The sequence below is a fragment of the Dipodomys merriami genome, unplaced genomic scaffold (assembly GCF_024711535.1).
Source record: "Dipodomys merriami isolate MVZ:Mamm:240054 unplaced genomic scaffold, mDipMer1.0.p SCAF_2, whole genome shotgun sequence".
NCBI lineage: Eukaryota > Metazoa > Chordata > Mammalia > Rodentia > Heteromyidae > Dipodomys > Dipodomys merriami.
The window spans coordinates 15,911,615-15,924,057 of NW_027203381.1; the positions used below are offsets into that span (position 1 = coordinate 15,911,615).

Consider the following 12,443-nt stretch of genomic DNA (forward strand, 5'->3'; position numbering starts at 1 on the left):
ATCTCACACCCAGGAAGTGGACTAAATGCCATTTGTCAGCTAATAGCAAGTGTTGGTAAGGAGGCAGAGAATTCAGCAATACTCATACACTGAGGTTAAGAGTGTAGAATGATGCAAGTACTTTTAAAAGAATTCCTCAAATCATTAAAAATAGAGGAACTATTAGACCAAGAAATCCTATTCCTAGGCATAGACTAAAGAGAGTCAAAAAGATATACTCATACACTAATTTGTACACAAATATGTATGTCATTCATTATGGCTAAAAGGTGAAGAAGATAATTCAAATTCCCATTAACTGATGAGTGGATAATGAAAATATGTATATGTATGTGATAAAATACTAGTTAGACCTAAGAATGTATAAAGAATTGATACATGCTATAAGCATGATGAAGCTTGAAAATATTATGTTAAAGAAACAGCCACAAAAGGGCATATGTCCTATGACTTCATTTATATGAGATATACAACGCAGGGCAATCTATAGGAACAGACAATAGGTAAGTGTTCGATGGGAAGAGAGGGCGCACACCTGACTTACATGTTTGTGCTATTAAATAAACCCACTCCAGTACTTCAGTTGTATAAGTCTACTATCAGTCAAACATGCCTGAAATCCCAGCTACCAGGAGGTTGAGACTTGAGAGGATCATGGTTCAAAGCCATCCTGAGTAGGGAAAGTTCATGAGACTTATCACCAATTGACTACCAAAAAAAGCCAGAAGTGCAGCTGTAGCTCAAGGGCTAGAGCATAACCTTTAGCAAAAAATCTTCAGAGACAGCACCCAAGCTCTGAGTTCAGGACCTTCATACTCAAACATACACACACATATACACATACACACACACACACACACACACACACACACACACACACACAAATCCAGTACAATTGTGCATAGTACATAATATATGATAATAATAGCATGTTACTTTTACTGATTCATGTACTTACTATATAAAACTTTTTATTATTTGTTTAAAGTGTGATACTTTTACTTATAAAGAATAAATGTTCTTTCTTTATGAGTCTTCATGTAAGTCTTCATATAAGAGTATATTCACATATACACATACACATTCTTTTTATATATTTTGAAAAGTTGAATTGACAAATATTTAAAATATAATGTGCTGAGTGCCAGCAACTTGCAAACAAAGCTCCTCTGGAGTTTGAGATCTAGCGGAGCTTAGTTAAAAGCCACCCTGAGACAGAAGAGTCCGTAAGACTCCATCTCCAAGGCTCACATCTATAATCCTTGCTACTCAAGAGGCTGAGATCTAGGGATCACAGTTCAAACTCAACCTGGGCAGGAAAGTCCATGAGATTTTTGTCTATAATTAACCACCAGAAAACCAGAAGTAGATCTGTGGCTCAAGTTGGTAGAGTTCTAGCCTCAAGCAAAAATGCTCATGGACAGTGCCCAGGCCCTGAGTTCAAGCTCTACAACTGACAAAAACAAAAACCAAAACAAAAAAACCCACACACATTCATATCTAAAATAACTAGGGAAAAAACAGCAAAAATAAGATCAGTAATACACACTAGATAGTCATTTCTGTTGTAGCCATTCTGTGTTGTTGTACTCTGAAATTATAAATTTGAAAGTTTTCTAAATTCTTTGAGACATTAAAATACAGAATTTGACTATGTTAAATTGTTGGTATGTTAAAGGCAGCTTATATTGTATTTAGAATAGTGTTACCTCTTTAATTAATTAAAGTCTTGCTCACTGCTAATTGAATAATTCTGGTTTAATGAAAGAATAAGCAAGTCTGTTGCCTAATCCATCATCTACATCCTATCCAGCCCAAAGATGGAAGTACTTTAATATAAACTTTAATATAAAAAGGATAGTATAACAGCATTCACATATAGTTTAGTAGAATAAGTAGCACAGGATATGTTTTAATTTCTAAGGAATACCAGTGAAGTAGACTATGATTTTTTTTCTAGATTCTCTACAATAGACAAGAGAGGGGAAAAAAACTCCAAAGATTAGTAAGCAATTTTTTTGTAACTGTTCACAAAAAACAAAAACAAAATCCAAAAAGACCCAAATGTTATTACCTCCAAACTACCTGGTTCAAAGCAAACTGCATACAGAACTCTGGAATGCATGACAAAGTATTATTTCTTTGAATACTTAAGATATACAATAATTATTAATTTGTATGTATAAAATTGGATAACTGACTTCTATATAATATTAGCAGATTCAGGCACCTTAAATTTCTTACAATTATATCCTTGCTTTCAGAGTTTTCCATTTCTCTCTCTCTCTCTCTCTCTCTCTCTCTCTCTCTCTATATATATATATATATATATATATATATGTATATGTATATACATATATGTATATACGTATACATATGTACATATATGTATATGTATATACATATTTATATCCTAAGTTGTAGTTCTATAATAATAAATGAATCTTGCCAACACCTTGAATTACTTTCTTTTTTTTTTGCCCAAGGCTAGCACTCTACTACTTGAGCCACAGCACCACTTCCAGCTTTTTCTGTTCATGTGGTACTGAGGAATCAAACAAGGGCTTCATGCATGCTAGGCAAGCACTCTGCCACTAAGCCACATTTCCAGCCCCATAACACCCTGCAATTAATGTCAGAGATCCTGTCATTTCAAATAACATCTGCTTTTTCTACTGATGTAAATGTTGTGTAACTCTCTTACTCTCATTAATTAATTTTTCCCAGATATGGTATTTTGGAACTCTTTAGTGTTATTCAACGTATCTTTCAATTAATAACTTGTGGTTCATTATAGTTTTATCACTAGAGTAATTACACTAAGGAGTGTTATATCTCAATTTCAATCGACCAGCAAGTTCTCAAAAACTGTATTTAACTCCCGTGAAATGAATCAGAGTAGAGTCAGGGTGTGTGAGGAATTCTGGGACTTCATAAACTCACACAGTGATCTGTTCATGCATTTAAAAAGTCATGGTATTGTATCTTGAAGGGCACACTGTAAACTGATCTCACTTACCCAAGACTGAGAGCTCAGCGGAGGCACTGATATTCTCATTCTTATAGGTGACGACACAGGTGTATGCTCCACTGTCATCATCTGTCACATTGGAGATGAGTAAATTGCTTCCACCCAATAAAGAATACTTTTTAGACCTATAAGACACAGCACATATATAATGAAGCAGTGAGTTAATATATAGGTGTACAGTACAAATACTCAGAAATATAAGTGGATGTTACCAAAGCTTGACTTGAAAATAACAAAGAAATTCTACATTAGAAAGGCTTTATAGCAAGTCTCTTCTTGAACTGAACTTAATTCAAGGTAAACTACTCTCACTGGGAAGCTGTGTGATGGTAATCTAGGAGATGCCGTAGACAAAACTTGGAACTAACTTAGAATGGAAAAGAGACTGGCAGATAATTACATCTAATTCATGCCCGAAAAGTGGTTTCTCAGAGTGGAAGTGAAAGCCATATCCCTGACATCCAGTTCGGTGATCTTGAATAATGTAACATTTCAGCTGAATCAAGAGCTCCAAGAACATGTGGAGAACAATATGACATTCTAAGATTGTGACTACTTTTCTTGTACATTTTTTTATGATTTTAAAAACATTGTGAATGTATAACCATGCATTATTGCTGGCTAAGTACATATTTAAATTGTGTAAAATTTAAAGGTGAATTTATGATCTGTCAATGTATCTCATCTTAGAAAACAAATGCATTAAAAAGAAGTACAGCATTCCTCCAGATCGATAAAGTTAATTTCTTAAGTGAGTTCCATTTAATCAAAAAATGTTTTAAACTAAGTATTCCATTCTATTTTAGGCCTACTTTCTAACTCTGCCTTATTATGAATGCTCACATGATTCAAGGCCAGTCTTGGTCCTGAATCTTACCTTAAGTATTTGTTATAACTCAGATAGACAGAGACACAATTAGAGCTAAAATAATCACTCAGATTTATAAAGACAGGTTATTTATTGAACTAAGGAAATTCTAGTTTCTTTTCTCATCCCATTTTTTCTTATTAATTAAAGAAGGACATTTCACAGACTTATGGTGGGCAACTGATATTATATATACATAATGTAAGGGATGTATGTATGGATTAATTATTAAATGATTACCATGCCAATTATGCCTCACATAATTGTCTATGTGCGTGTGTGTGACAAAGGTACTTAAAATCCACTTCGAGGACCACCCTAGCCTTCTCAGTCCTCATTCAGAAAAGACCCAGAAACACTGGCTTTTTTCTCTACCCTCTCATCTCAGGGGGTAAATGCCTTTCTTACTCTGTCATTCCAAGAAGTGCAAGGAATTCTAGTTGTGATGAGAAAGCTAGCATTTTAGATGCTTATGTCAATGTGGATAACGACATAGACTTCACTAAAGGACAGAAGGTGTCATACCTGAGTTGGACCACTTCCTCGCCTCGTAACCAGGTAAAACTTGGTGGAGGATATCCAGAAACACAGCACTCCAAGACAGCATCTTTTCCTTCAATGGCTACGACATTGGATGGTCTTTGCAGAAAATACAGCTGTCTATGTAGTCCTGGATCTATGGAAAGAAAACACAGGATCCCATATTTCATGAAAAACTGCAAAGATAAATTATATAGTCTATATGAAGAGAACAAATCTGGCATGATAGCAGTGAAACTTGTATGTAAACTCCTGGAGGACTTTTTCCATTATAGATACTAGGATGAGAACATCAGAAGTGACTCATAATTCCTAAGCCACTCATTTTTAGTCACAGGTTTTGTTTGCTTGTCACCACTGAGGACCCAAACAACACGAACAACAACCTTTCTAAATATTATCACCCAATTATTTGACAAGTTCAGTTATTTGGTCACTAAAATGTCCTCCAGCATCTTCAGCTTTGTGTGCTGTGTCTGTGACTTGGTGTATAAGATAAACTAACATTCAAATTATGTTAAATAGCACACAGAACAGAGGATTCCAACATGGGTTTTGAAACCATATTTTCTTTCTTCATAAAGGCATTTACACTTTGTATATCAGAAATTTGCTTGTAGGCTTTGCAGCAATCCGTCGGGCTACCTCTAAGCCTTTCCTTAATGTTTACAATTTAAAACTTTTCTAGAGAGTGAGCTGAAACTAGAGCTAGAAACTCCCTAGAGCTGAAACTCTGGGTGAATGAAATATTGTGTTTACTTCTATTTCATCTCCAAAATGTATTTGTGCCACCCATATAGCATTATTCACCCTTACTGACAGGTAATTGAAGCAGCGTCCATATAACCTAAGAACTTATTTGATACAAACTCATTGTTTTATATCAGATAGAATAAGAAAAATAAAACTCTGAGTTCCATACTGAGGAAATCTTCCTTAGAGTACACAGCATACCTTTCCTCTACTATGTAAGCTCCATTCACAGTGGAGCTAATACAGTAGCCAGACCCATCAAGATAGCCTTCCCTTAATATACCCTCTGACCTACTGACTAAATTTTCATGACTCATCGTCTATTTATTTAACATAAAATGCTCTTATTTGTTCATTCCCTTCAAAATACACAGCATTTTAGGAAAGTTTAATAAAGACTATTTTCAACTTGATACATTAAGCAGGATCAGCCTATAATCTGTCATGCTGCAGAGTCAAAGTAAAATGTCCAGGCAAAGAAAATGAGGTAATGAAATCCTAAAATCTAGGATTGAGATAGAAAGAATATCACAAAGGAGATGAGATATAATGAGATATAATTGTTCCATAATAAAGGCTCTTGATGCTTAAATAGGAAGTGGTATGAAAGAGGACAGCAGGATACATTTTAACACTATCTTTAATTTTCTTCATCCAGGACCAACTCCATACAGGTTTACATAGGTAAGAAAGAACAGTAATGGATAGCTGAGAGTTAACTGGCATATAAAATACTCTCTGTGTGGAGAAATAAAACTCACACTTTCTTGTGATTTCCACATCTGTTTCTTGTTGTTCCAGCCACCTAAATAACTTCTCTTCACAATGAAAATATTGAAAGTATTTTCCAAATGTGTTATCCTTATGAAACCAACATTGTAAAAAACTGCCTCCAAACTTTTGAAAGTTGCTAGTGGTATGTTTTGGTTTTCCTTTTCAAATTTAAACAAATGTGTTTCTAAAGAGAGTATGGCTGGCAATTTTTTTCTGAAATAGACAAGTTCTTCTACAATGTGCATTTACAAAGAGATTGTCTCGACACAGAGGTTATTCATCCTTACACATTATGTTTACCATCTGCTACTCAGGAGGAATATTTTCATTACATATATTTCATAATGTTCTATCATATCATCTCCAGGAAACATCAAGTGACATCTACTTAAGTTATTCTTCTAGATACATAACATTTACCTGGGACCACGCAGAGGTAAAATATTTGCCCATAGATGATTCAACATTTCAACTGAAACTATTATGCTTAAGTTTATCACAAAACAAAATCATGAAACACAAAATGGTTTGTTTTTAGAATGAGTTTTAAATTTCTCATTTACCAAAACTAGTAGAATGTTTCTACATAGCAGATCATCAGGTTTCTTTCTCCTGTCACTCATTTTCTCTAATTATTGTCTTCCATTAGTATGATTCAAGTATTATAGTAAACCATATTGACATTCTATTGCTGACAAAAATTGATAGTTTACAGTAAAGTTTTGACAAAGACCATGTCATATATCTACCATGGTATTCTATACAGAAGTTTCACTCCCCTAAAAATCTCCTTAGCTCACTGATTCCTCTGTTTTATATTTATTATCTGTACTTTAAACCTCAAGCAACCATTGATCTTTTCACTACTTCTATCATTCTCTTCCCAGAAGTCATATCACTACAAACAAAAGTATGCCTTATGCAGTAAATTTTTCTTTGGTAAAAAAGGTGAAAATTTTATATGGTCTAAAGAGAAACCAGAGTATATCTGGTTGTCACTGTATTTGATTTTGGTACCCTGGGTATTGTATACACATTTATCTGAATTAGGGAAGGGAAGGGGAAACAACAAAATGGTGAAACATAGGACAAAGGGTGAACCAATGCAGTGGCATTGAATTGTACAACATGACAGGAAGTTTGTGGGGGAGAAAGTGGGAGAAAATTGAGGAACGGGGTATCAAGTTTGATAAGAAATGTACTCACTACCTTACACAAGTAACTGCAATGCTCTGTACATCACCTTGACAATATAATTAAAAATAACTATAAAAATGAATAAATAATAAATAAATTTTCCTCTTGGAACTTGCTTTGGGGAATACCAAAGATTCTGGAAGGGATTCTCTGTTCTTTACTAGATTTTATAGACCTTTGGATTTCTTCTCTCATTTCTTCAGTGATCCACTAGTCATTTAAGAATATTTTGTTCAGTCTTTATGTGTTTAAATGATTTCTCTGACTTTTGAGTTCCAATTCTAGATTTATTCTATTATGGTCTTATTGAATATGGGGAGTTATTTCATTTTTGAAATAATAGCTAAGGCTTGCTAACATGAGCCTTATGTCCTAAATCCTAAAATATGAACAATTTCAGAGAACGTTCCATGGGAGCTGAGAAGAGTGTATGTATTGAAGCTACTAACTATTTGAGTCATTTAGTGTTTTTGTTGATTTTTTTCTGAATTACCCATATGCAGTTAAGAGTGGGATATAGAAGTTGCTCAATATGATTTTTGTTGGGGGTCTATATTTTTTAATTCTAATAATGTTCATTTAATAAAGTTAATTACATAGAAATTTGCTGTCTACAAATATTTGAAGAATTATTATGTCTCCTTTTGTATTTTTATCTTATTAATATGAAGTGACCTTCCTGTCTCTTCTGCATATTTTTTTTACTACAGGTCTATTTTGTCACTAGTACTTCGATTATGTTCATTTGATTTTTCTAACATATCACCCTAAATTAATGTTTATTTTTATAGACAACAAACAAAATGGTTAAGTATTTTTGTCTACAATGGATGTTTATATCATGCTTTCTAATCAGTTCATCAATCTGAAGCTTTGATGGGCAAATTGAGACCATTAACATTCAGTATTAATGTCAAAAGGTATATAATTATTCCTGCCATTGTATTGTTTGTAGTATTTGATTCTTTCCTATTTTCCATTTGTTTTTGTACTCATCTAGTGATACTTATTGTCTCCCTTATTTTTGCCTCTTCTGTGGGAAGGATGCCTTTGCGTATCTTGTGTAGTGCTGGTTGAGTGGTTATGAATTGCAATGATTTGTGTTTGTCTAGTAAAGCTTTATTTCTCCTTCTGCTATGAATGATAACTTTGCTGGCAGGGTAATCTAAGTTGGCAGTTGTTTCCTGTCAGCCTCTAAATACATCAGGCCATGTCTTCTTGGCTTTCAAGTTTGACAGAGTTCTACTGTTATTACGAGTTTCTTGCCTTTGTAGGTAACTTGGCGTTTCCTTAATATTGAGTTTCCAAGATTCGCTATACATTTTGGATATGAGTTCTTGATCAGATATTTGCTGAAAAAAAGATTATCCTTTCTGTTGCCTGAATGTTGGACCCTTCATATAACCGTATTTAGTGAATCTGTTCAGAGAACTATGTTCTATTTGATTAACTTATTTGCATATATACATCCATATATATACATACATACATATAGATATATATTGATATAGGTATATGAATGAGTCAATATAACTATGGAGATATAAATATACCCTTTCTCACTCTCTCTTTACACACACACACACACACACACACACACACACACACACACACACACACACACACACACACACACATATGTATGCATTACCAAGACAACCCTTTCTTGACTATTGTAACTGTATTTTAAGTACTTAAGATAGGTAGTATCCCTCTTCAGAATTTTAAGTCTTCCTCAGTTGTATGTTCACTGTTATGCATTTCTTTCCCTATAACTTTAGAATAGATTGTTTCAAACCTACTTGGTAGGTATTTTTAACTTTACTTTAACATATCATTAGTCTTGATATTACTAGGTTTATATCATCACAAAAGAATGTCCTGATATTACCTACATTCTTGATCAAATCATATATTCCAGGTTAGCCAAATTCTGATATGGCTCCTTTTGATTACAGAGGAATTGGAGTTGTCACTCTGAATATATGTATGGAAAAATGTTATCATTTTGACAAAGAAATACATTTCCATTTCCAAAAAGATGCTTCTCATGGTTCATTTAATAAATTCTAGTTTTAGGGAAAGTCTCCCCCGGGGGGGGGGAAGAATAGAAATTTCCTTTAATGGTAAATAGTTCATAGGATACACACTGCCAAGGAAGATTAAAGAGGAATATGACTTATGTGAGGTTCCTGAAATCCAACAGTGTCTATTTCCCTCTGCTTCAAATGTCTAGCATGGCCCATTGTCTTGCTTTAGTCTGGAATATGGGTGATTAATGGTGTACAGTTCAAGAACCAAAAAGTGGAGAGATCTCCAGCTCCAGCCTTTGCTCTCTGAGACTTCCGTGTTACTGTGGCCAATAAGACAATGACTAAGCCCATGGAGGAGAACTGAATTCCTCAGCCACAGCCTATTTCAACCCTAGATACCTGAATAAGGAAATCATGAACTTTCTACCTCAGCCAAATACACACATGAAACAGAAAACTACTCAGAAAAAAATGGTTAAGATTGTCCAGAATTATAAATGATTATACAGTGTCACTATCTTAAGATATAGTGTTTTATGTTAACTTGTGATTCAGTAATACATCTTTAAAATAAATGTAAATATTTAAAAATAAACCAATTCAGCCCCATAATTTGAAGTTCCTAGTAATTAATTGTGTGAGTTGTTACTTTACTTTGATTTTAGTTTCCATTTTGGTTCTACTAGAATGATTTTTACCATCTACAAATATAATACTCAAGTTGACATCTGCTTTATTTTTTCTCCTTCAAATGTGTATTTTAGAGATACTTTTAGGAAGTATACTTGTCTTAAAAATAGTTTGGAAAAAATATGGCTGTCAAGCTTAACATAGTATGATAGATTTCACAGGTAGCTTTCATTTTTGTCTCTGAGTTTTTAGTGCATTTTCTAAATGTTTTAAAAATATATGTAATATATTTAAAGTGAAGTGCTATTTTAACCTCTAGTGTTGCAAAGTGTATAAAAGTTATACAAAAACAAACAAATCACAAAGGTTAATGGCTAAAACTCAATGGAAATATTTAAGACCAAACAAAAGTTCCAAATCTAGGCTCCCTAAGAGTATAAACTAGAAAGCTTTAAGAGTTCTGAACTTGAAATTCTTAGATGTGGTTCTTGTTAACTAAATTGGTTTTCATTGAACTATGACAAAATTAGTAATTACTTGTAAAAGTCATTTGTATTCTAGTTATATAGGCACTCACATATTCATATCCAAAAATAATTATTCCACCAACAGAACATGAAGAATTTTTCAGGTGAATTAAAGAACATGGTTCATTACCAAAAGAGTAATGGAATACATGTTTTTAATGTCCTGCCTCATCATATACTGGGTGTCAGGTATACACATGGAATTTTGTTTTTATTCCTTAAATTTTATCTCTATAAATTCATGTGCATATACTATATATTTTTATGTATGAATAACATACAAATGTTCATCACAGAAAACATATTCAATAACTGCTTTACAATAAAAGCTGGAAAAGCCAAGAACTGGTGGCTCACGCCTATAATCCTAGCTACTCAGGAGGCTGAGATTTGAGGATCGTGGTTAAAAGCCAGCCCAGGCAGGAAAGTGTGTGAGACTCTTATCTCCAATAAAGCACAAGAAAACCAGAAGTGGCGCCATGCTCAAGTGGTAGACTGCTTGCCTTGAGCTGAAGAGCGCAGGGACAGCGCCCAGACCCAGAGTTCCAGCCCCATAACCCCCATCCTCCACATTCACACATATAGACAGAGACAGACAAACAGATTTGTTTCTTATGTCAAATTTTTATATTAAAATTTCAAAGCAGCCTCTTTACTGTGTTGTTCATAAAAATGAATGCAGCAAATCATTCTACTGTTTTCCTAATTGATTGCAATCAATCATGATTAGTTTGGATACCAACCTAGTTCAAGCTTTTCCTGTTGGAGAAAATGAAAAGTAAGCCTGATGCTTATGATACTGTCACCCTGTCATCAGAACTTGGGGACAGATAAATAAAGAAAGAAAAGACGGTCATTACAGGGATATATTTTCTAGACTGGAAAGATATAAAATATAGGCCCATCATGTGACAATTTCATACCTATGTCTATTTCTCCCACTCTTTTTTCTTCTGTTTTAACATGTTTTAAATGGAAATTTTGACCTATTTTATATGATATGAGTTAGAAATAACTGATTTAATGTGATCTTTTTCAAAAACAAATAACAATATTGATATATCAATGTCAAAATGGTAGATATTACTGAGGATCCCAAAACACTTCTATGTATTTAGATAATAAATATTTTCTAAACTAAAATTTAAAATGTGCTTACTAATTGTAGTTTGTTGATAATAGTATGTCAGAAATCAATGTATTTTTGAAGAACCAAAATGTTAGTGCAAATAGTGGTTGCTCTTTACATTCTTATAAATTATTTCAATGAGTGGTTTAATAGAAATAACTTGGTGGTTAGAATACTTTCTGCATTCAGAATTATTATCATATACTTGGCTTAATTAAACAAACCAACATTAAATAGATACACAGCTGGAGGTTATATTTTGATTGGCTTTCAGATCACTCCCCCAAATATTAATAAGCACTTTCCTGAAAGTTAGTCATCATATGAAATCTGACCTTGTATCCCTCAACATTCTGTGGTATGCATTACAAATCCATTGGTGGATCTGATACACTGAATGAATCTTCTCTCCATGCATGATTTTGTCACACCAATCAATAGTCATTTAGAATAGTACACTTTATTGAACAAGTCTTATAAATGTTTACTCTAGAGTATCAAAAACTTATCATATGTTTCTACCACCAATCCTATCAGAAATGACTTTTAATGTTGGGAAACTGTCATGCTCCCAGTGGTCAATGCAAGCTTTTCAATTTTTACTTTTAGCTTAAAAGCTTAAATTTCATCCTTGGCAACAAGCATTTTTCCCCTAATATTTCTGATTCCATTGTTCTTTTGTTTTTTTTTTCAGAAAATATCTAGCAAGTTCCCAAGTCTGAAAAGCTATAGTATTCCTGTTGATTGTCCTTTCAGGCATAAATAATGTGCCATAAAATGGAGAAAATGTAGCTAGTTCAGTTTGAAATTCAAATGTTTTTAGTAGTGCCTACAAGGAAAAACTCATTGCATTTTTATTTCCTTCACTTAGGTTTCCTATTTTGGCACACCGATTATTTTTAAAAGTATAAAGCTAAGGATCACTATTTAATAGAGTTACCATTTCCTACTACTTTTTCAA

General features: G+C 33.4%; 1 protein-coding gene across 2 annotated transcripts in view; it reads right to left on the reverse strand.

The window, feature by feature from the left end:
• Dcc (DCC netrin 1 receptor) overlaps positions 1–12,443 on the reverse strand; it is a 1,013,564-nt gene that overhangs the window by 504,860 nt on the left and 496,261 nt on the right. For both annotated transcript variants that reach the window (XM_070029124.1, XM_070029123.1), the window contains exons 4-5: positions 4,425–4,575; positions 3,020–3,156 (exon numbers count right to left, since the gene is read on the reverse strand). In XM_070029124.1, coding sequence (XP_069885225.1) covers positions 3,020–3,156; positions 4,425–4,575 — 288 coding nt within the window. The remainder of the gene's footprint in view (positions 1–3,019; positions 3,157–4,424; positions 4,576–12,443) is intronic.